This window comes from Colletotrichum orchidophilum (genome assembly GCF_001831195.1).
Source record: "Colletotrichum orchidophilum strain IMI 309357 chromosome Unknown Scaffold_18.1, whole genome shotgun sequence".
NCBI classification, from domain to species: domain Eukaryota; kingdom Fungi; phylum Ascomycota; class Sordariomycetes; order Glomerellales; family Glomerellaceae; genus Colletotrichum; species Colletotrichum orchidophilum.
In genome coordinates, this window is record NW_019172974.1 from 100,973 (window position 1) to 128,317 (window position 27,345).

At 17.4% G+C, this 27,345-nt stretch overlaps 3 protein-coding genes across 3 annotated transcripts; all 3 read right to left on the reverse strand.

The window, feature by feature from the left end:
* Positions 1-247: 247 nt before the first annotated feature.
* Positions 248-616, reverse strand: CORC01_03049 (uncharacterized protein; the record flags this gene model as incomplete). Its single annotated transcript, XM_022614699.1, has 2 exons — positions 248-426; positions 502-616. The coding sequence occupies 2 exons, from the start codon at positions 614-616 to the stop codon at positions 248-250; spliced, it is 294 nt and encodes a 97-aa protein (XP_022478701.1).
* An 8,154-nt stretch (positions 617-8,770) lies between these two features.
* Positions 8,771-8,920, reverse strand: CORC01_03050 (uncharacterized protein; the record flags this gene model as incomplete). The annotated part of the gene is made up of 1 exon (XM_022614700.1): positions 8,771-8,920. A coding segment is annotated over one exon (150 nt), but the record flags the coding sequence as incomplete, so codon positions are not given.
* A 1,486-nt stretch (positions 8,921-10,406) lies between these two features.
* CORC01_03051 (uncharacterized protein) lies at positions 10,407-10,610 on the reverse strand (the record flags this gene model as incomplete). Its single annotated transcript, XM_022614701.1, has 1 exon — positions 10,407-10,610. A coding segment is annotated over one exon (204 nt), but the record flags the coding sequence as incomplete, so codon positions are not given.
* Between the last annotated feature and the right edge of the window lie 16,735 nt (positions 10,611-27,345).

Here is a 27,345-nt window from a genome sequence, read left to right on the forward strand (position 1 = left end):
GTCTAGTTCCCAACATATGTACATATGTTAGGGTCACAGAATACAGCATGGGGGTTACTGTGTCTTTGTATTGCGAAACTAAAACAGCTCAAAGCCAACGATCTATGAGCTCATCCGTGCTTCATGACAGCACAACCCAAATTTCCCACATCCTATTATTCGACAGATGTGAATCGAGCAATCCCATGTGCTCTAATTGTCCCTGCAAAGTCAGGGACTATCAAGGCCAAGAATCAAAGCGAGGGGCTTAGCATTTGTCGCTCTTGCCCTGACCGTTATCCTTACAGCTGCCTCCGCAGAAGGTAATGAACTTGATGGCACCGCCCTCGCCGCCGAGACAGTTGAAGAGAGAGTAGTTGATGTGATTGTAGTCAGTTGACTGACCAGAAACGAGGAGAGCTTGAAGGATTTGGTCTCTGTAATTGCCTGTCAAGAGAGTGATGAGCATGATATAGAAAAGAACTCTGCGAGAGAAGTCCAGGGAACTGGTGGTCGACTAACCCTTCTTCAGTAGGCTGGAGCCGCAGTAGTCGAGGGGCGCATTGCAGTTGTCGGCAGCAATAAGGGGAGCTGTGACAAGGAGACCGACAGAGATGAGGGCAGTGCTGAGCTGCATGGTGAATGCTGTATGTTTGGCTTGGGAGATGTTGCTAGAGGGCTGGGAATATGTATTACGATGGGATTGATAATGAAGAAAGTCTGAGCATTCCGACGGCAGACAATACTGGCTTTATATACTTGTAAAAGAAGGCCTGGATCATTATCACTCTGATCTTCGTTGGCTGGGATAATGAGCTTAGCCGCCCGCTGTGCCCCTTACGTGACTAAATGTGTGAGGCCATAGTCTAGCTCCCATGAACTCATGAACAGACCCACCATCATGACCATTATCTTCGGTCTAGGCTCAAATAGGAATGTGTGAATTACTATTGAAGCTTCTAGGCAGCGAATATTATCGCCAAGTAGCCTTCTGTAGTCCCATTGCCATCGCAAGGAAAGATCCATGGACTTGAAGATTGCAACGATTATTGTGCTATGTCCGCGCTATTTTGCACTGATATGGAGAAATGAAAACACGGGAAACAATGTCTGAATATTACTGTGGTTACTTGGTCCCTATGAACATAACTATGAAGTTTGTTCTACGACGGAAAGAATTTCTTGGGTCCCGAGTGGACTTTTGGAACGTCTGCCTGCTGGAACGGATAACTTGTGGGGCGGCTTCGTATATGCCTGTGCCCAGTATGCAATTTTCCATGGGGTCCAGGGTTCCGTCTCTGACGGAAAGGTGTGTTGGTGCGTTGGCAAAGTCCACTCCCAGCGGCCCATAGCGACCCATATTAGCTGTGCCTCACTTTTCTTCAAGATTGTCGTTGCCGAGCCAGGTCAGATCATAATCAAGCGAAATTTAGGCTAAGCAAGCGGGTACAATTCGAGAGTCTCATTTTTGCCAGGAGTGTTGCCATTCCATGAAATCGACATTCGTAGCTTCTTCAGGACGTCACCCCCTTAGCCAAAAGGGTGAACTAGGTGAGTTTCGCTACTTTTACTCACCTTCCGCGATGGCCTAGGTGAGTTCAGGGTAAGGCCCGGGTAAGGTCAAAGTAAAGCTAAAATAAAACTAAAATAAATTAAAAATAATTAATATAATTAAAATTGTTAAAATAAAGCTATATAAAATTAAATATAAGTTTAGTATAATAGAATAATAATATATTAAAATATTATTATAATAAAATACTTTAATAATTAATTAAAAAAAAATTTATAATTTAAGTTTTTACTAAGGATTTCTTTTCAAAAGTTAATTAAAAAATTTTTAAAAAAAGTAAAATTAAAAACGTTACGATTCTGTTTATAAAAGAAAATTTAATAAAAATTATTTATATTATTCAATAAGTTTTTATAAAATTAACTTATTAAATAAAAGTTATAAAAATATTACAGTTAACTAATTATAATAAAGTTTATATTAATAAAAGTTAAAGCTTTAATATTTATAAGTAATAATTATTATAAAAATAGTTTTAACAAAGTTATTATTTATAAGTCGTAAAGTAAGTAAAACTTTAATAATTAATCGCAGTTTTAAATAAGTTTTAAATAAAGATAACTCAAAGTAATTATAAGATTTAATATAAAGTTAATTATTAAAAAAGCTATAAGAGTTTATTTTTAAACCCTTACTTAAGGCTATATTATATATAAATCCCGTTCTTAAGTATTTTTTTATTAATAATTACTTAAATAAGGTAGTGAGTATTTAGTAGAATTTATAAGCGCTTATATTTAATTATAAGTATTTATAACTTTATCACAAGCGTTTATTAATTTATTTTATTTATAAATGTCTTCTTTATAACTCTTCTAATTTATAAAAGAAATATATATTTTTTTATATTAACGTATATGCATAACAAGTCGCCTATTATAGCGAGTCGCCTATTTTTTTTTCCTTTTATACCTTTTATTTTAATAACTATTTTTCTTTACGTACGATTATAAATTCTTCTTTAAATAAAAGTCGTATTATTTTTATATTTTAAGTTATTAAAAAAGATTTAAATTTATCCGTACGAAAAGTAGCTTTTATTTATAATATTTTAAAAATAATATTTTACGACCGACGTACTAGTTTATTATTTTAATATAAAACTCGTACGAATTTAAAAAAAATAATTTTTTTAGAAAAAATTATAATTTTCAAACGAGTTATTAATTTAATTAATTGAGGATTTTTATTACAATTTAATAACGTACGAGATATAACCGATTACTTTTTTAATAAACGCAACGCGACGTATATTAAATCGCGATAAATAGAAAACTTTATATAATATTAATTATAATTAAAAACGTATTTTCGATATAGAATTAATTATTAAAAAGTATTAATTAAGGATTTTATAATTATTTAAACTTAATTTACCTTCGTATAAAATACAATTACAAAATACGGAATATACGATTATAATATTTATAATTTTAATAAAACGGGCTTTTTAATAAGAATACTTTTATATATAAAAGTTATTATAACTTTTAATTATTATAGAAAGCTTCGTATAAAATAGCTTAATAATTAAAAATAGGTTTTTATTATTTAGGGTATATATACGGATAACTAAACGCTACTTTTATACGTTATTATAAAAAGTAAATATTATTTTTTTATAATATATTAATAACTAATTCCTTTCTAAATAACGTATCTATTTTAATAAAAATAAATAAATTATAAATAAAATCGGCTTAGATTAGTTAGAATATTTTAAAAAATATATAAAATTTCGTACGAAAGGTATTAAGCGGCTCTTAATCTTTAATAATTATAATAATTATAAATTAATTAAATTCGATAATTATTATAAAGAGTATAGTATTATTACTTTTTATATACTTTTTTATTTATTATACGAGCTTTAGCTTTTTAATATTAATTATTTTAATTTATTAAAAGCTTTATATAGTAAAAAAATTAAAAAGATAATACGGATATAAATTATATATATTATTAAAGACGACTTTTTTTTTATTTTTAAAATAGCTTTTTTTATTTTAATAGGCAAAGAAAACGTATAAATTAGTTTTAAATAAGCTAGAATTATATTTTTTAATTTAAAAATAGTTATTTCCCGCTTAGATTTTAAGTTAAAAATACTAATACTATTTAATTTACGTTTAAATAACTAGGGCTTTTAGGACCTAAAGATATTAATTATAATATATAACGCCGTATAAAGCTTTATTTTATTTAAAAAACGGATTTATAATTATTAATATAGTTTATTAATATATTTATACGAAGTTATTAATTTATAAACTAAAGGTATTAATAAATTAATATATAAACTAGCTTTTATTAAAACTAAGTACCGTAGGCTTTATATAATAAATAAAATATTAAATAAGCGTCGGAGGGTTAAAAAAATATAATTACGTTTTAAAAGCTTATTTAATATTATTAAGGCCAAGGTAATCTAAATAAAAAAAAGGGTTATTAATATTAAAAATAAAAATATATATTAAAAAGATATTCGTATGAAAAGGGTTAAATCGTATAGGCGGTAATATAGTAATTACGGAAAGATTAGATATAATATATAAATATATTAAGTAGTTTAAGAGATTTTTAAAAAAGAAGCTGATGAGTAATTTTAATTAATTTTATATAATATAGCTTAATTAATTTATATAAATAGTAGGAGGGTATTTAGAAGTAGGCGACTCGTTATGATGGGCGACTCGCTATGTATATACGTTAATTATATATAGAGTAAAATAGCCGCCGTAAGATAGTAACGTAAGGCTTTGGTTTTATATATATATTAAGTCGTAATATTTTATATTAAATCTTATAATCGCCTTTAGTTATTTTTATTAAAAACTTATTTAATAAGATTATAATTAATTATTAAAGCCTTATTCCTTCTATAATTTATAAAAAATAGCTTTTTTAAAGCTATTTTTATAACGATTATTATTTATAAATATCGTAGCCTTGATTTTTATCAATATTAACTTTTACTATAATTAATTAACCGTAATATTAAATGATATTAAGAAACCTATATTTAAATACTACGAAATTAATATTTTTAATTATATAACGAAATATAAAAAAAAAACTTAAAATAAATATTTATAATCTCGAATAGTAAGTTATAGACTTACAAAATTTCTAAATTATAGGTTAATTAATAATAATTAATTTAAAAGTAAGAAACGTAAAAATATATATATATTATTATTAAAATACTAATAAACGGCCCGTAATAAATATCCCGTCTATTTTAATTAATATAAAACGGGATCGTTAATATAATTAAAGATTTTCGAAATTTCTTTTTAGAAATATTATCCGTTTATTATAATATTATATAACTTACTTATATAATAAGCGGGCTATTGTAACAAGCGGGCTATTTTTAAATTCCTTCCTACTATTTGTATAAATAAATAAAGTTATATTATATAAAATAAATTAAAACTACTTATTAACCTTTTTTTTAAAAGTTTTTTAAATTATTTAATATTTTATATATTATATTTAGTTTTTTTATAATTATTATAAGGAATTAATATAGAGGCATATAAAATTAATATAGAGGCATATACTTTATAATAATATATATATCTATTATCCTAATTAACCTAAAATTTTATTATTAATATATTTAAATTCTACCGGTCTATTCTTATGTATTCTCTTTATTTTAAATTTCTTTTATTATTATAATTTTTATATTTAATATTAACGTATATTATTTTTAATAATTAAACCCCGGCGCAATTTACGCTATTAAATTATAAAATATAGTTTTAATAACGTAATTTATTTTTTAAAACGTAAATATATAAATATATTATTATTTTTTTTTTATCGATAATTATTTTAATATTAATTAATTTTATAAAATTAATAATTTTTGATTATATAGTAATTTAATTAAAGATTTATTAGCTAAGTTATTATAAAAAATATAATTATTATTTTATTATTAGCTTTATTATTTAAAAATTAAATTAAGATTTTATTTTAAATACCGTTTTTTTAATAAAACCGATTCTTTTTAATTTATTATGTTATTTTAATTTTTATTTATTTATAACGCCCCCCTTTTTAATATTAAATATTTTAAATTTATATTTTATTTTATACGCCGTTTTTTAAAAAAAATATAAAATATTTAACGTATTATTTTTTTTTATATTTTATTAAAACGGAGTTTATTATTTTTTAATAATAGTTATCAAGATTTTTAATAACGTATATTAAAATATTTTAATAATATTTTTAAATTTATTTAATAACTTATTAATATTAATAAAAAATTAATAACCGCCCTTTTTTAATAATATAAACTAAGCCGTTATTAATAAAAAACATAAAGTTTTTAAATAAACTTATTATTTTTATATTTATTTTTTAATAAGACTTTTTTTTTAAATTTATTAATTTTTTAAATTATAATTTTTTATTATATTTAATTTAAAAAATCTTTTTTTTTAAATATTATTTTAAATTTATTAATTTTTAATAGTTTAGAGTTTATTATAAAAGTTTTTTTTAATTAATTTAATATATTTACGAAACCTAACGGATTCGGTATTATAAAATAATATAAATATATTTTTTAAATAAATCGGTTTATATAATATTCGTTTTAATATAATTAATTTAATAAACCCGGTTTTTTAAAAAGCGTAAGTATTTAATAATAAAAGTTTTAAAAATACGGTTATTAATAATAAATAATTATAAAAACGTAAAAAAAAAAAAATTAGTTTTTATATTATTTATTAAACTTTTATTATAATTAATATAATTATTAATTAAGTTTTAAAATATTTATTTATTTTTTATATTAAAAGTTTACTTAGTTTATTAAAAACTTTATTAAAAATATAAGCCGTTATATTAATATTTAAGTATATAACGTCCGTATTATTATATAAAAGTAATTCCCGAATTTTATACTTATTTAATATCATATTTATAATATTAAAATATATTTAAATTAAAAAAAACTAAATAATTATTTATTAACGGCCGTATTAATTGAATTATTTAATAACCAATAGATTTTTTATATTATTAAATAGGCTAATAATAAGCCGGACCGCTTTATTAAGTTTATTTAAACCTTTTTTTATTATTTTAAATATAAAAACGATTTTTAAAAATAAATAATTTTAATAATATTTATAATATTAATCGCTTTAAACTTTTATTATTTTAAATAATTAAATAGATGTACTTTAGATTTATTTATAATATGATATTTAGTTTTATTAATAACGAAAGGTTAAAAAGCTTTTAATTTCTTTTTAAAAATATAAAATAATTAATTAAGTAATATTTAATTCGTTATTTTATAATTATTAATATAAATTATAATAAGTAAATAAAAGTTATATTTAGCGAAGAGTTTTTAAATAATTAATAATAGTTTTATATTTATTATATTAATTTTAATATTATATTTAAAACTAAATAAAAATAAATTAAAGCCGGTAGTAATAATAATAATAATAATAAGTTTAATAAAAAAGATTTTTATTTAATAATATAAATAATAACGAAGTTTAATAAAAAAAACTACGTTTATATTAATATAATAATAAATTAAACTATCCTATATACTTATTATAAAATATTTATTATATAAAAACCTATTATTTTTATTAAAATAAAATAATTTTTTAAGAAAATATAAAAAAGGTTTTATCATGAGTTCGACGACTAATGTTTAATTTTATAATATTTATATTTAATATATTTATTTATAAAAATATAATAAGCTCGTTATTTTATCTATTAATATTAAAACTTTAATATTTAAATTATTTTTAATATTAAATTAAATTTTAATAATATTAAAAACAATTTTTTTAATAGTTTTAATTATTTATATTGACTTATTAACGTTATATAAAATATAATTAATAATTAAAAATTATATTTTTACTAAGCTTATATAAAAAATAAAATACTTATTAGCCGAGATTATTTCGGCCTTTATTTAAAATACTTTAATAAATTTCGAATTATAATTTTATTAAAATATTTTAAATTAATTATTAAATAATATTAATTTATATATAAAATAATACTTTTTAAAAAAAGGCCGTTTTTATTTTTTATTAAAGAGTATAATAATAATTATTTTATATTAATTAAATTAAATATTCCGTATTATTATAAAAAAAATTTAAAAATAACGGAATTATTAATTTTTAATAAATAAAAAGTTTATTTACGATAGCGGTTTTAAATAATATCTTTTTTTCATTTTTATTATCGGATTTTAAATTTAAAAATTAAAATATTTTTTTATAATAAATTAAATAATATAAAATAATTAGTTTTTATAAAGTTTACGTTATTTTAATAAGGCTAATAATTTCGAAATTAAATTATTATAATATAAAATAATTAAAACTCGACTAGTTGTAAATAAAGCCGCCCGCTAGGAAGCCGTAATAAATTATTATTAATTAAAAATCTATAAAAAACAGGTTATTTAATTTCTAATTAAGCCTTAAATTAATCTTAATAATAAATAAAAAGTTAGTTTAATATTTTTAATAAAAGAAAATAATAAAGGGTTATATAAATAAAAAGCTATTATAATTTAATATTTAAAAGTAATAAAATAAATAAAAAATAATATTAAATAACAGCGAATAAAAGAATTTACAACTATATTATTTTGTTTCTTATTTAAATAATTTATTATAAATTAACGTTATAATTAAAATAAAGGTAATTATTTATTTATTTTTTTATTATTTTTAAAAATTTTATAAATACTTCGTAAGGAATAATTTAAAATATATATTATTTTAAAAGAGTTATTAAGTTATTAAGTTATTAAAATGTTATTATAAGTATTTTTACCGCTTTTGTAGGAATATATTATAATTTTAAATAAATTAAGATAGTAAATATGTATGCCGTTGTAAGGTGTATACTTTTATATTAATTTTATAAACTTTTATATTAATTCTTATTTTTTTATATATAATTAATTAAAATCCATAATTAAAATAAAAAAAAGATTTCTTTATATTTTTACTAACATCGCTATTATATATAAATTAAGCTATTAATAATAATAATATTTAATTATCTTAATCGTAATTTATATAGTAATAGAAATATATTTTAAGGAGTTAATTAATTTTTTCCATTTATTTATTAATTTATAAATAAAAAAAAAGTCGATAATTTATAATCTATACCGAGCTACGAAATTAAAAATTTTTAAAACTTAATAATAAATAGTTTATCTTTATTAAAAATTATTTCCTTAAGTAAACCATAGTTAATAATAACTATTTTAAAAAAAATATATATTAATTTTTTAATATTACTCGCCTCTTTATATAATATAAAATAAGTAAATTTAATAAGTCAATTAATAATAATTAAAATACTATCGTATTATATATTCGTTAATAATTTTTTAAATTTTAATAGTTTAATAATAGAGTCTTAAGAAATTAAATATTATACTTTTATATTACGGCTAGTTAGTCGTAGTAAAGTTTATATTAATAGAAGTCGGGGCTACGATATGTATAAACAATAGTCGTCGTTAAGATAACTTTAAAAAAGCTATTATCTATAAGTCGTTAAATAAAAAAGCTTCGGTAATTAATCGTAATCTTATTAATAAGGTTTTTAATAAAAATAACTAAACAATAATCGTTAAATTTAATATAAAAATTAATTACTAAAGAAGCTATAAAAGTCTATTTTTAAACTTAGCTTAAGTTATTTTATATATAAGTTTTAATTATAAAATATCTTTTATAATTTTCTATTTATTATTATTTAACTATTTATTAAACAGTTATCCGTTTTGTATTTTTATAATCGTTTATCTTATTTATTTATAAACGTTTATTTTTTATTTTATTATATAATCGTAGTTATATAATTTATTTATAATTTTTCCGTTTTAAAAAAAGCCGTTTAAGTTTTTATTATTATATATATAATATAATAGCCGTTATAAACTTTATAAAATAAAGCTTTAGTTTAATAATATATATTAAATTATAATATTAACTTTTTTTTTAAAAAGTCTAGTCCTTAAGCTTATAAATAAATTATTCGTTCCTAAATTAAAAAATTATTAAATATTTTTATTAAAATATATTAATATTATATTAAATCGAATTAAAAAATTAAAATTACAAATAATTACGTTTTATCGCCGTTTATTATATATTATTTATTTTTTTAATAAAAATATAAAAATAATATTATATTTAAATTATTGTTTTTAAAGTGTTTATTATTTAACTTTTTTTAATTTTAATTTTTATAAAATATATTATTATTTAAGTATTTTATATAATTCTTTTTTAATATTACTTATATTTATAAACTTTTTATAAATAATATTTTTTAAAGTCTTAATTAATAAATATAATAAATTATTTAGTAATAAAATCCGATTATTTAAATTATAAAAAATAAATAAAAAAATCGCGATTTTAAAAAAGAATTATAAAATTATAAAAGAAAAACTAAGACTTATTAAAAAGCTTAAATTAAATTAAATAAGTTATTTTTAAATTAAAATACTTTTATTTTTAAAAATAAATAGTATTTAAAAAAATTTATATCGTATTAAAATTTTTTTTTAAAGATATTAAAAGTATTTTTTTAATAGCCCGGGAGGCGTAAGTTAATAATATTTTTAGCATTATTAATTAGGACGTTATAATAATTAAAGGTTTTAAGTTTAAATTTAATTTTAATATTTTTTAAAAAGTTATTAAGAGTTCTAAAAGTTTATAATAGGTTTTTATATATTATTTTCGTATTTATAATTTTTTTATTTAATAAAGTACTTTTTAAATCCTTTTTTAATTTAATAATTAATAACTTATTCGACTTTATATTTTAATTTATTAAATTGAATAATAATACGATTTTTAATATATAATCTTTTAAATATTAATTTTAAAAATAAAATATAAAAAACTAAATAATATCGTATTATATTTAAGAGTTTTAATTTAAAATTAATTAGTAAAACCTTTTTAATAATTTTAAAAAGTCTAAGTTTTTTATAATTTAATTTATTATTTAATTACTTCGTTTTAATATTATAACGAAAGAGATATATATTATTATTTTTTTAAAATTAATTTATTAATCTTTAATTTATCGGCGTATTTTTCTATATACTATTATATAAATTTAAAATTTAAAAAGGCTTTTTTTTAAATTATTTTAAATTTATTTACGTTTATTACGGTTTTTATAACTTATAATCCTTTATATACTTTTTTATATATAATTAATTAAAATCTATACTTAAGGTAAAAAAAAGATTCTTTTATACTTTCGTTAACTACGCTATTATATATAAACTAAGCTATTAATAATAATAATATTTAATTATTTTAATCGTAATTTATATAATAATAAAGGTATATTTTAAAAATTTAATTAATTTTTTTTGTTTATTTATTAATTTATAAATAAAACAAAATCGATAGTATATAATTTATATTAAATTATAAAATTAAAAGTCTTTTAAACTTAACGGTAAATAGCTTATTTTTATTAAAAATTATTTTTTTAAATAAACCGTAGTTAATAATAATTATTTTTAAAAAAATATATATTTATTTTTTAATATTATTTATTTTTTTATATAATATAAAATAAATAAATTTAATAAATCGGTCGATAATAATTAAAATACTATCGTATTAAAGATTTATAAATAATTCTTTAAATTTTAATAGTTTAATAATAAAGTTTTAAAAGATGAAATTTTATATTTTTAATAATATTAATAATAGTTATAGTTTTTTATAAGGCTTATAAAGGTTATTTAATTTTTTTTATAAATATTATAATTTTTAATAACCTTAGTAATTTCTATTTCTATAATAGATTTATTATAATATTAATAAATCCGTTTTTATATTTTTATAATATTTTAAAAACTATATACTTAAATATTATAAACTTTTATAATAAATTTAAAAATTATTTTTTTAAATAAGCTAATATTAACTTTTTTAATTATTATAAAAAGTTTTTTAATAAATAAAATATTATTATAATTGTATTTAAAAATTATTTATATTTCCTTAAAAACTATAACTTTATAATTAAATCGTTTATCAAAAGTATTTTTTTATTATTTTTTAAACCTTTTTAATAAATAATCTAAAAATTAAATTTAAATAAAAATTCGTTTTATTTAATTTATTATTTATTTAAATCTTTATTTATTATAAAATTTACAAAATTCTTATAATTTATAAAAATAATAATTTTATATTTAATTTTTAAAAATTATAATTTTTTTTTTTTAAAAATTTTAATAATAATTATTAATTCTTTATTATAAATTTATAAATTTAATTTTATTTTATAAAATATTTCAAAATAAAATATATAAAAATAAAATATTTTATATTAATTTTATTATTTTAAAATGATTTTTTTAATAAAATCCGAAGCGTTAATTTTAATTTTAAATAGTTTTTTTAAATTTAAAATTATAATTATTAATTTTAAAATAATTAAATTTTTAATTCTTTTAAAAGCTTTTTTATATTTTTTATTTTAAATAAATATTATATATTTTTTATTAAGTTATTAAAAGATTTAATAATATTAATATAGTTTTTAAAAAATTATTAATAAAAGTTAACGAATTTTAAAAATAATTATATATTTTTAATATTAATAAATATAAACTAATTTTTAATTACTTTTATTTTAAATATTTATATATAAATTTATTTTAATATAATTATATAATTAAATAAATCTATTTTTTATATATAAAATTTATATTTATTAAACTTAATAAAGAGTTTATATTTTAAAATCTTTAAAATATTATATAAATATATTTTTTATACGTTTCGAAATTAAAAATAAAATAAAAATATTATTAAAATAAATAATTATAAAAATATTAATATATTTTTTAAATACGTAATTAATTATTATTTAAAATATAACGGGTATATTAATAAGTTTAAAAAGTATAATTAAGTATTTATAAAATTCTTTATAAGTTCAGAATATTATTTTTTATTTGTTTTTTTTTTAATTTTAATTTAATTAAATACTTTTTTAAAATTTATTATAATAAATTATTAATCTTTTTATAATATTATTTTAAATTTTATAATAAAAAGTAATAAATAATAATTTCTTTTAATAATTTCGTTAAGTTTTTTATAATTAATTATAAATCTAAGCTTTTTTTATTTTTTTTAAATATAAAAAAAATTAGTATTTTTTTTAAAAAGGATAATAATTTAATATAACCCTTTTTAAATTTATTATTAATATATTTATTAAGTTTATCGTATTTAAATTAATTTATGAAATATAATAAATAAAACTTAAATCATATTCCTTTTTTTAATTTAAGTTTTAATATTTTAATTATTATATTTTAATAATCTTATTTATTTTTTTAAAACGAATAGTTTTATATAGATCTAATACTTTTTAAATATAGTTTAAAATAAGTCTAATTTTTAATTACTTATATTAAATATAAATAATTTAATATATTTTATTATTTTAATAAAAGCGATATATTTAATTTATTTTTATTTGTTAAGTATTATATAAAACTTATTTAAACTTATTTTTTTAAATCGTTTAATAATTAAGTTTATTTAATAAAATTAACCGGTTTTTTAAATCTATCCGTAAATTATATTTTCGTAATTATAAAATTTTTAAAATAACGTTAGTATTTCCGATTTTCGTAATATTTTATTTTAATTATTTTAATTAATTATTAATATATATTATAAAATATATAATCTCCCGATTAATATATCCGTCGCTATATTTAATTTATTTATTTTCATTCGTAAAATATATAGTTTTATTTTTTATATTTATAATAAGTTATATTTATTTACCGTTTTTAATAAAATAAAAATTTCCTAAGCGTTATTATTAATAATAACGCTTATATTATATTCGTTTATTTAGAATTTAATTTATAAATATTCCTTTTTAAAGAATATTATAAAATATAAAAACTTATTTATTTTAGTCGTTTTTTATTATTTTTTTTAAATTAATTTATTTAGTTTTTTAATATTTTTAGAGTTAATATTTGTCCTTTTTTTATAAGCCGTTCGTAATTAATTATTAAATCGGGACGCCTTTATTTTTTAATAAATAAATATAATACGTTAATAATATTATAAATATTATTTATTTCTTTATTAATAAGTTTTCTTTTTTTAAAAAATAATTTATAATTTTTAAATATTTTAATATTAAATTATATATTTAAAATATATCGGTTATATAAATAGTTTTTTAAGTTTTTAATAAGCTAATCTAGCTCTTTTTAAAAGCTTATAGATTTTTATTATTTTAATTACTTAATTAAATTAGCTTCCTTTTTAATAATAAAATTATTAGTATTAAATAGTATTTTATAATCGATCTTTAATTAAATATATTATTAAACGACGTCGCGAAGTTTATTTAAATTATAAAATAATTATTAACTTATTAACTATTCGTAATTTAATATATTAATATCATTTAAAAAGGGGTCGTAATTTAGTCTTTTAATATTAAATTTCGTAAATATATTATTAATAATTTTTTTATTTAAACTATTTAGTTTAATACTTTTTTTAAATATAAAAAAGTTTTATTATAATTAAAATATATCGTTTTTCATTATTATTTTAAACTATTTATTTATTTATTATTATAAAATAATAAAAACTATTTTTATAATTAAATATTAAAAAATATAAATATTTATTATATAATAAGCTTTGCTTAATTTTTTAATACCTTATTAATAACGTTTTTTTAATATTTAAAGTTTATAAATTAAGTTTATTTTTTTATTAATTTTATTTTTTAATTAAAAAAAGTTTTTTTTTATTTTAATTTTTAGTCGTTTTTAAAATTATTATTAAAATAAAGTAAATATTATTTTTATATTTAGTTATTTCTTTTTAATAATCGGCTAATTTTATAATAATTAATTAAAATATAAATTTAATTTTCGTTATAATTTTTTATTATTAAAAAGCAATATTTATAATATTAAATTATTTTATTAAATACTCGTTTTATTATATAAATAAATTTATTTAAAATCCGTATTTTATAAATTAAAATCTCGTTTTTTAATTAAAATAAGTCGTTTTTAGTTTTAATTATTATTCTTTTTTTTAATTTATTTTTTATTATTATAAAAGTTTTTGTTTAATTAAGGAAATTAATAAATTATATCTTAACTATTTTATATATTATTAATAATATTTAAATATATTTTTTATTATAGTTTTTAATAATTTTAAAAAGTTAAATTACTTTTTATTTATTTATTATAATAAAAGTTCTATTAAAAAGTTTTTTAAAATATTATTTTAATTATTCTTTATTATCTCGATAAGTTAAGTAATTATTATTATAATATATAATTTAAAAAAGTAATTAATAAAGTATTTTTTAAAAAATAATATTAATTTATTTTTTAAGAATAAGTCGTTATTAAATTCGTTTAGGCTATTTATAATTTTAAATTATATATTTTAGCTTATTATAATTATAATATTTAAAAATATTTTTAATAAGATTAGTTTTATTTTATTATATTAAAATTTATAAATCCGTTATATTATTTATAAATAGTAATTTATTAAAAATTATTATTTTCGTTATAATAGTATTTTTAAATAAAATTATATTAAAATTATTATTAATATTTACGTTTTAAGTTAAGTTTTTATTGGACGGACTAAGGGGGGATATATATATAGATCCCGGTGATAAATTAATAATTAAAGAAGTGATTTTATTTTATAATGATTTTCCTAAGTTTGTATAATAAGGAAGGCGTTTCGGAATATATTTATATATACGACTAAAGCTAGTTACGTGTCGGAATATCTACGTGACTAAATAGAGGTTCAGTTACTTTTAATATACTATACGTTTAGTCCCAGTTATTATTATTCTAACACTAAGAACTTTTTTTTTTTTATTAATAAACGTACGCCATCCCCTAAGTTAATAACTAAATTAAATTAATTATCGTTTTATCGAGTTAGTTAATAACTAAATAAGTAAGTTATCGTACGACGATAATTACTTATTTTCTAAAATAATAAATAAAACTCCTACGCTTTTAACCTAAATAAATATAATAACAATCCGTTATATAATTAGATAAAAATAAAATAGTTATTTACTAACTAACGGATAAGTCGATATTAAGATTAAACTTATTAGTAAATTATATGTACGATCATCATACTAATTTATTTAATCCGAAATAGCTATAATAAATTACCCGTATAAACCTTTTATACTAATTTATTACCTTTATAAATATTTACTTAAATATTTATATAAAAAAGTATATAAAAATAGCCTTTGCCCCCTTTTTAGCCCTCTATTTTCTTACCTCTATATTAATTCCATAAATAACCTAAATAATAAAACTTTTTCTATTACATATTAATAATAACTTTTTATATTAACTTTATATAAATTAATATATCTTTTATTTTTACTAATTAGCTCGTTCTCGGTAACTAAAATACTTAGTTTATTACCTTAATAAGAGTTATTAAAGTTCGTATAGATCCTTAAGGTATTTATTACGTTACTTTATTTATTAAATCTAATTTAAATCGTAACCTTATAATCTCTCTTTATATTAATATTTATATAGTCTTTTCCTTATTATTCTTTAACTTATATTAATATCTTTCTAAAATTAAAAACGCTAAGTTACTTAAATACCTTCGCGTAATATCTAAATACGTCTCCCTACTAATAAGGATTTTTATTTCCTATTTACTTATATTATCCGTTATAAAAGTTACTTCCGAGCTATTTTAATTTAGTCCTGTAGCTCTATCGTACGAAGTTATATTTAAAAATATTAATAATTTAATACTTAGTTCCGTAAGTACGTACGAGTTCATAATTATTAAAACGGAATTTATACCGAATACGTTTAGTAATCTTATAATACTTATTATGAGTATATTAGTCGTAGTTCGTATAAGAATAATAATAATAATAAAAGTAGCGGTTTTAGTAAAGGTCGTTTTAGTAAAGGTCGGTCTAGTAAAGGTCGGTTTAGTAGAGGTCGGTTTAGTAGTAATTATCCTCGTAATACGATTAAGGGTCGTTTTATGATTAAAAGTACTAGAGTTATTAAAAAGCATCTTATTATACTAAAATAAAGGATTTAAGGTTTTTAGTTTAGTTCGTGCAATAAAGAAATAATAAGAAAAAATTAATAAAATAAATATATACTTAGGCGTACGATATAAATAACAAAACAATTTTTTTTAATTAAAACAAAAACAATCTCTATACATATTAATTATATCGTACGACCAGTAATATATTCTTCCTCTCCTTCTAACCTATTTATATATACCTTAATTCTAATCTTTAAGTAGTTAATTAAAATAAATCGTTTAAGTACTATATTTAAAAACTTCTTTATAAAAGCGTCTAACGGATTATCTTTCCTATTAATCTATTTCACTTTTAAAATTTCTTTCTTTTCGTACGATTCTCTTAATAATATTATATTAATTATAAATCTTTTCTTATTTATAATACTTAATTTAACTAAGCATTCGTACAACGACCGAAAATTAAAATAGATAATAAAGGGAATTTTAAGATATATAAAGGTATCTAAGATATTATTTAATATCGTACGAATAATAATAATACTATCGAACCCAGCTACTATTCTATAAAACTTATTTACTAAAACGCTTTATATAACACGTTTATATTTTATAAAGCTCTAATAAATAATATTCCTTTTAATTTTAAACTTTATCGTCGTATAAAAAGTTTCCTCGCTAAAAATAATTAAAAATCTAAATTAAAAAAAAAAGTTAAAATTATTAATAAATAATCTATCAATAAAGACATAAATACTCGTACGAAATATATCTAATAGCACATATTTTAACCCTCGGTCTAAATTATTAATTTACTATTATAATCGTATATTTAAATCGTTTATATTTTCCGGCGTTAGTTTTTTAAACTAGGCCGCTATTAAAAAGTCGTATATAACTTCGGGCTAATATATAAAAAATACATATACCCCTTTTACTCGCTATATAACATATTATTAAAAAATATTAAGTACTATTTTATTAATCGTATAAAACTATTTAATCTATCCTTTTTAACTAAATAAAATATCCTTATCTAAAATTAAAATACGGCCTTTATTAAATTCAATCGGTTAGTCCTAAGCTAGAATTATCTTAGGCTTTATATAAAGGTTATAAAGTTTAAGCTATTCCTCCTCCTTTTTTAAAAATCGTACGGTAATAAAATTAAAAGTATTATTAATTTATATTATTATAAGCCTAAAATCCTTTAAGTTCTTTGTCGTATAAAATAAATATAGGTCGTATAATAATTATATTATATCGAGATTATTAATATAATAAGCGTAATAAGTTTTATATTAATATAGCCCTAACTTTACTAATCCGTATAGGGGTTTAAAGATATATAATAACATTCCTTTAAAATATTTATCTTAAAGTTCCTTAAGGAGTTAAGTAACGATAGTCCTACTAAGCTTATTATACGATTATATATAAGCTTAAGTAATATCTCGTAATTCGCTTTACGCCTTAAAATCTCGTACAAGGGTAGGACTAAAAGCTAAAACTAATCTTTAGCTTATTCTCTAAACGGTAAGTACTTACGTAAAAATATTTTCCTTCTCCTTATCCCTATACCTTTAAATAACCAGTCTCGATTTTTTAATTAATTTTATAAATTTATTTTTAATCTTTTATATTATTTTAATTTTATAAATATAAAAAGATTTATATTATTTTTAGTTATATCGTACGAAAGTAAAAACCTTTTAAATAATAAGGGCGTCGATTTTAATAATATTAAATTCTTTGTACGGTCCTTTAAAAATCGTAATAATATTATTTTATTATAATTTAATAGTTAAATCGTAATTATTTTTTTTTTAAATTAAATAAAGTCGTACCGATTATCATATAAGGCCTTATTATATTATTTTCTTTTTTAACCTCCTTCTTAGCCTTAATTAAATTAATAATTATAATAGTTAAACTTCTCTTTAGTCTAAGTCCTAGTTTTTATATATAGCCTCTTCTTAATAATATAGCTTAATATATATTATACGAAATTAAATAAGGCTATTAACTATATCCACCGTAATTATCGTACAATCAATACTTATAACCTTATAAAGTCCTATTTACTTTTAGTTTTCTTTCTAAATAAAGACGTCGTTTTAAAAAAATAGCGAAAAAACTTTTTAAATATTAGGTCTATTTTAAATATTAATCGTACGATTAATTTTAATATCTATTTTAATTACTCTAAGTATCTTTATAACCTTTTAAATTACTTCTACCTATTATATAATATCTAGTAAGGGTAATGAGTCGAAGTTAATCCTTAAGTATATTCTAAAAACTAATAAGGTTAATATAATTCTATTAGGTCTAGTAATATCGTTTAAAACTTTAATTACTATTTAAAAAATCGTTTCCTTATCCGTATTATAACTAAGTTCTTTAAATAAGATTTCGTACGCTTGTCGTAAAAGTATATATACCTTTTCTACTTTTCCTATTACTTAATATATTTTGATTAATATCTCTTCGTATAATATACTTATAATCTTTACTTATATCCTAAACTCCGTTAACATAAAATTTATCCCAAAGTCGTACGAAATATAGTCTAATAGTCTTATATATATATAAATCTAGTACTTATATAATATATTCTAAATATCTCGTACGGAAAATAATTTTAAAAATATTACCTTTTAAAAGCTAGTTTTAATATCGATAATATATAGGATATTCTTATCTTTTAATCGTACGATATCTATAACAATTTCGTAATTAAAATAATAATTATCCTTCAAAAAAAACTTAAATCTTTTTAATACTAAGTCGTACAACTAGTAATAATAATAAAAGGTTTAAATTTTTTAAAAGATTAATTCGTTTATATTATTATACTTAATATCTTTTAGAAGTCGGTATAGTCGATTCGTACGAAGGTGCTTAAAACATCGATATAATCTTTAGAACTAACCCTTTATAAAAAACACTCTTATTTCCGTACGATTAAGGTTAAAAAATAGATATCCCTATTTCCTTAGGACTAGGATTATTATACCGTCTCGTCGTATAATAACATTATTTATATTATTAAAATACGCCCTTAAACGGTCTATATTTTATAATAAAAATAAAAAGGGCGTTAAAATATTTAAAATATAATAAATAACTCGTTCGATAAGGTTTTTAATTTCAACCAACCCTATAAATAATACACTTTTAATTATATCAAATCGTATATTTATAAATCCTAAATTCTAATTAACTTTCGTACGGGGGTATTCTTTTAAATATATTTAAAACTAAGGTTTCTTTATTATTAAAAACTTAACTATTCTTATATCCTATAGTTCCCCTTAATATATCATAAAATATATATCATATAATAAAAAAAGTTAAATATCGATAATTTTAAAAATAATAAACATATCTTATCCCGTCGTACGATATAAAAATATTAATATCGTAAAATATACTAAAATAAATTTATTACTACTTTTTTTTTCCTTATTATACAAGGCGTCTTTTAATTAGCCTTTATATTCTAATAAGTATATTTCGAACTCGTTATACGAATTTTATTATATTCATAAATAATCTTAAAAGAATTATTCTTTAGTTTAATTACGTTTTTTTATAAAGTAATTCCGAGACTAGCACCCTACCTTCTTATATACAAAGCACTTCTTATTTAAAAACCCTTAGTATTAAAGCGTTAAACTAGATAATCGTATAAAAGGTTTCGTATTATTCCTTAATTCCTAAAATAACTTCCTTAAAAAAAGTAGTTTTAAATAATTATATAATAGCTTTTAAAAGCAGCGAAAATTTAAAATATAGCAGCGGTTAATATAATTAATATCGTACGATATAAAAATCTTATCTATAGCTACTTAAATAGATACCTATAAGTCTAAAAAAAACGCTTTATATATTAGCTTTTAAGAAATTATCGTTAATTTTAGTTTTAAAATACCGCAATATACTCTAATTATTATTATATAAAATATAATTTCTTTTTAATATCCTTTTCTTAAAGTACGTTATACGATTTAAAGTTTATTTAAAAGTATCTTTAAGACCTCTATAAGTGTTTTATTTAAGTTTTCCTTTTTTACTCGTACGAATATAAATATTATCTAATCGGTTTAATAAAAATTATAATTAATATTAGTATTAAAGTGGCTGTCCAGCATATTATAAATCTAATCTTATCTCTTATCTGGTCTAATATAATATAAATAGAACTCTTCCGTACGATCGGCAAATATGTTTGGGAAAACTATATAGTATTAATCCTTTATAATTTTAAAGCGATAGTAAAAGCTAATAAATACCTAAACTTTATTATAAAAAATATCATACGGTTTCTTAGTATAGTTCCTCTCTTTTTTTTATCCTTTTTAAAATAAAATAATTATAATAAGATTATATAGGCTATTTTAAATCGGTCGTTTTAATAAAAAATCGTATATAAATATAAATTTTTCTTAATCTAAGGTTATACGATAAAATATTTATAAAAAAGTTTTAACTTTTTAAGAAAACCTTACTCCTAATAGGGTTTATCATACGACTCGTTTAAAAAACTCGCTTAAGGTTAATTAGTTAATCATATTTAACCTAATAGGTTTTAATTTATATATCTATTCGGTTCCTTTTCGAGCTATAGTTTATAACAGTAAAGGAGTAGGTATAAAGATTATCGATATATAAAAGATTAATCTCTACATATTTTATTATCGTAAAGCCTCTTTTAGCTTTTCCTTAAGGGTACTTATAAATTATATAAATCGATTAATATAGTTCCTACTTATTAGCATAAAAAAATCATTATTTTTAAAAATTCATACGAGTTTTTTTAAAAAAATACGGTTTATTTAAAAGAAGTAATCCCTTATCTATCCTTTAAAATCCTTAAGGAATAAAGTTCATAATAATCCTTTTATTAAATTAAATTAGATAATGTCTATTAAAGCTCGTACGAAATAGGTAATTATCTATAAGTTTAATAGGTTTATATAGAGGTCGACGGAGTTATTTTAAAATATTAAATTAATAATATTAATTTAGTTTTTTAAAAGGATTACACTCCTATCGCTAACGTCTTCATACGTTTATATCGCTTATAATTTAGAGTCTAATTTAGTTAAAAATTCGTTTATTAGGGTGTTAATTTTAATCTTTAGTTAGGCTAGTTCTATCTTTTTTTTTTTTAATAATTAGGGGTCTAAAAATAATACCGATATAATCTTAATAGGTAGTAATCGTATCGAATCGTATAATATCTTATTAAATTTGTCATATAATAGCGCATATTATTAATTCTATTAATTATATAAAAATAATTCTCTATTTAATTCTATTTTAAGGCGATAATAAAAAGTTCTCTTTATATAAAAATTAAGATTAAAAATCGTCCTGAACTTCCTTTACCTAATTTTATTAATAAGATAATATAATTTTAATTTAAGGATAAAGTATAAAAAGCTCGTACGGCTTAATTTACAAACTTAAATCTTATCTTTTCGTATTAGCTAATTTATAAATTATCCGATATAATTTACTAATTAATATTAAACGGACTAAGGGGGGATATATATATAAATCCCGGTAATAAGTTAGTAATTAAAAAAGTGATTTTATTTTATAATAATCTTCCTAAGTTTATATAATAAGGAAGGCGTTTCGGAATATATTTATATACGTAATTAGAGCTAGTTACGTATCGGAATATCTACGTGACTAAATAGAGGTTTAGTTACTCTTAATATACCGTACGTTTAGTCCCAGTTATTATTATTCTAATAGTTTTTATTATTATTCTTTTTTTTTTATAAAAGCGGTTATCGATTTTAATTACGAGTTTAATATATTTAAAAACATTTTTTAGTTTATTAAATTTAATAATTTCGTTTTTAATTTTATTTTTTAATTTTTAATAAAATATAAAGATTTTAATTTTATTAATAAAATTAAATTAAGTATTAAGTCGTTTAAACTTAATTAAATAGTCCTTTATTACCTTAATTTATCAAAATTATAATATATTATATTTAACTTATTATTTCTTATTTAAACTTTAAAAAAATAATTTAAAAATCTTTTTAAATCTTTTAAAATTATAATAAATATCTCGTATTTTAATAAAATATTCGTTAAAAGTTTTTTTATTAAAATTCTTTTTTTAAAAAAGTTTAAATTATTTAAAAATTCGTTTTTTAAAAAAACTAATAATATATATAACTTTTTTAATTTTGTTATTAGAATTTTTTTAATAAAAGTTTTAAAAGTTTTTAATTTAAATTAAAAATCTTTTTAAAATTTTAAAAGTATTATTAAAAATAATAAATATATTAAATTTAAGTTTTTATTATTTTTTATTAAAAAGGGTAATAATAATATTAATAGTATTTTAGAGCGTATTTATTTATTTAGTAAGTTCTAAGGCTTTATTATATTTAATATTAAGTTTTTTAAATATAATATTAAATAGTTTTTATATATAAGCGATATTATAATTGTTTTTAATTTAAGCTTTTATTAATCGAGCGGTATTAATATTAAAAAGTTTATTTAGTTTTTTATTATATTTAATGTTTTTTTTATTAGTTTTACGTATTTAAATATATATTATTTTATTAAAAACTATATTTTTATCAGAGTCGTATTTAATATTAAGTATTTTAAAATCTCTTTTAATTTAGGAGAGCTTAGTATTTAAAACTTAAAGCTATTTATTTTTATTAAAAGAATTAAGTAAATATTGTTTATATTATTTAACAAGTTTCTATAAAGTTAATTTATTAAATAAAAATAATTAAAATATTACGATCGGCTAATTATAATAAGGTTTATATTAATAAAAGTTAAGGCTACGATATTTATAAATCATAATCGTCATAAAAATAATTTTAAAAAAACTATTATTTATAAATTGTAAAATAAATAAAATTTTAATAATTAATCGTAATTTTATTAAACAAGTTTTTAATAAAAATAATTAAAAATAATTATAAAATTTAATAAGAAATTAATTATTAAAAAAGCTATAGAAATTTATCCTTAAGCCTAACTTAAAGCTATTTTATATATAAATCCTAATTATAAATATATTTTTTATAATATTTTATTTATTATTATTCGATTATTTACTAAAGAATCGTTTATTTTATATTTTTATAATCGTTTATTTTATTTATTTAAAGGTATTTGTTTTTTATTTTATTATATAATCGTAGTTATATAACTTATTTATAATTTTTTTGTTTTAAAGAGAGCTATTTAAGTTTTTATTATTATATATATAATATAATAGCCGCCATAGGTTTTATAAGGTAAGGCCCTAGTCTAGCAATACGTATTAATATTACGATCGGCTAGTCGTAGTGAGGTTTGTGTTAATAAAAGTCGGGGCTACGATACTCGTAAACAGTAATCGTCGTAAGAATAACTTTAAAGAAGCTATTATTTATAAGTCGTAAAGTAAATAAGGCTTCGGTAATTAATCGTAATCTTATTAATAAGTTTTTAATAAAGATAGTTAAAAGTAATCGTGAGATCTAATACGAAATTAATTACTAAAGAAGCTATAGAAATCTATCCTCGAGCCCAGCTCGAGCTTTTTTATATATAAGTCTTAATTATAAATATATCCTTTATAATATCTTATTTACTATTATCTAACCGTTTATTAAACGGTTATCTATTTTATATTTTTATAATCGTCCGTTTTATTTATTTATAAATATTTATTTTTTATTTTATTATATAATCGTAATTACGTAACTTATTTATAATTCTTTTATCTTGAGGGGGGCCGTCTAGGTTTTTATTATTGTATATATAGTGTGGTAGCCGCCGTAGGTCATGTGGGGCAGGGCCCTGGTCTAGCAATACGTATTGGGTCGTAACAATTAGGTCGTAATATACGGTTATAAATAATAAACTATTATTAAGGTTTAAAAAAAGAGTAAATAGCTTTTATATTATTATTTAAACTTTTAATATGGTTAGTATAATTATAGCTTTAACTTTAAAACTTTTATATACTTTTTATATTATAAGCTTATTTAAATAAAGGAATTAATATACTAACGTCGTAAATTAATACACCAACGTCGCTCTTATACCGACGTCGCTATTCGGCTTTTTAATTAATTTAAAAAAACGATACTTTTTTATAAAAACGGTAAAAATAATTATATTAATATAGCTATTTTTACTTTTTTTTTAACTAAAGCTTTTATTTAAGATTTTTAAAAATATATATTATAATTTATTTATATTATAATCTTATGAATTTTAAATAAATACTATATAACTTTTTAAAAGGCTTATTATTTAATTATTTTTTATGATATAGTTATAAAGATTTATTATTATTATAAACTATTTTTTATTAATTCCGTTTCTTTTAAATATTAAGCTATATTAACTATTTATTTATATAATCCTTTATTATCTTCCTTTTATTAAAAATACTGAATTAGCTTTTTATTTATTATTAAAATAAGCTTAATATTTAATTTTCATTTAATTAATATATTTTTTATATAAACTTAATTAACATCGACTTATTTTTATTTTTAAATAAGCGACCTCGTTACTTATTATTTACGCCTTAGTTATTATAAATAATATAAGTTTAATTAACTAACTAGCCCTTTTTAAATAAGGCTAGTTATAATAAAATAAGCTATATTATATTCTTTAATTTATTATAAAAAAATATAATAATCTTAAAATTAAAAATCCGCCGGTATAAATTTAAAAAAAACGTTTTTTAAAAACGCTATCGAAAATATACTTTTTATTTATTAAAAATAATTAAATTTACTATTTTAAAATAGATTTTATAATAATATAAAATACTTAGTTTAATTAAAATAATATAGTTTAAATTATAATTTCTAAAAAAAATTAAAAATAGCTTTTTATTAAATAGTATTATTTTTTTTATTAACCGGTATTACTTTTTAATTAATATAAAATATTTTAAAAAAAAGTATTATTAAAAGTTCATTTAAATATTTAAAATAAATATTTATATACTCCCGGCTTATAAATACTTTATTTTTAATATAAACTTATTTAAAATATATTTTTTATTTATTAATTATATCTTATATAATCTCGATAAATTAATATAAATAATTAAAACCGTTTAAAAAATAACTTTTAATATTATTATTATTTAATTTAATATTAAAAATAATACGAATATTAAAATTTTAATAATTGTAAATAAAATAACGGGCTTATTATACTTTTAAAAATAAGTATATTATATAAAAATATTAAAAAATTAAACGTTAATTATTAAACTTTTTATAAAGCTTAGTTTAAAGTTTTTTAAAAGCATATTTAATTTTAATAAAAATAATAAACTTTTATATTATAAAGACCTTACGATATATGTAAAAAGGGGGCTTATTAATAAGTATATTAATATAAGCCTTATCCTTATTATTTAATATAGTTATTATTTATATTAATAGTTAATATCTTTTATTATTAAACTTATTATTATTATTATTATAGTTATATTTTTTAACTTATTTTTATTTAATTTTAAATATAACGTTAAAATTAATATAGTAAATATAAAATTATTACTAAACGTTTAGGAACTATTTATTTAGTATAGCTTTTATTTACTTATTGTAATTTATAATAATAATAATAAAATAACGGACTAAACATTAGTTTATAAATTAGCGGATATTTATCAAAAAAAATTAAAACTTTTTAATTTTTTATTATTAATAAAACTAAACGTAGCGTTATAAATAAATTTAAAATAAGTTTATTTAATAATTTAAAAAAAAAGGAGTTTAAAACGATTAATATTATAAATATTATTAAAACTAATTATTTTAAAGAATCGCTTTTATATTTAAAGATAATAAAAAAAAGTCTAAATAAAGCTAATAAAACGATTTAGCTCGTCGTTTACTTATTTCACTACGTATAAAATGTTTTACTTATTAAATAATTTAATTAACGTTATAATTAGTAAATATTTAATTAATTTCTTTTAACTTATATAAGCCCTAGCGTTATAAATATCTCGCTAAATAAATAAGGATTTTAAAAACTATTTTTAAATAATAATACGTATATTATAAGCCCAAATCTTAACTTATCGGCTTATAATTTTAATAATATCCTAAACTATTTAAATAAGCTTACGATATAAAAGGTATATAAAAACTTTAAAATTAAAGTTATAGTTATATTAACTATATTAAAAATTTAAATAATAATATAAAAACTATTTATTTTCTTTTAAGCCTTAGTAATAATTTACTATTTATAACCGTATTTATAAAACTTATATTATTAAATATTAATATTTTATATAAACCTAAGCTTATTAAACCTATTATATTAAAAAATATATTAAATAATTCGGCTTTGAATTTTATATTTATTCCGTTTTATAATATTAAATTTATTAACTTTTATAAAAATATTAACTTAGTCGAAAAGGGTATTATAAGTTTATTTTAAATCGTTAAGAATTAATAAGTTTAGGATTTTAATTATTTAAAAAAAAAGAGAATCGGTTATTTAAAATATAATAAAAAGTTATAATTTAGAAAAACGTTTTATTTTAAAAAGAGGATTAATATAAAAGTAAATAAAATAATAGGTTAATTTAAAGAC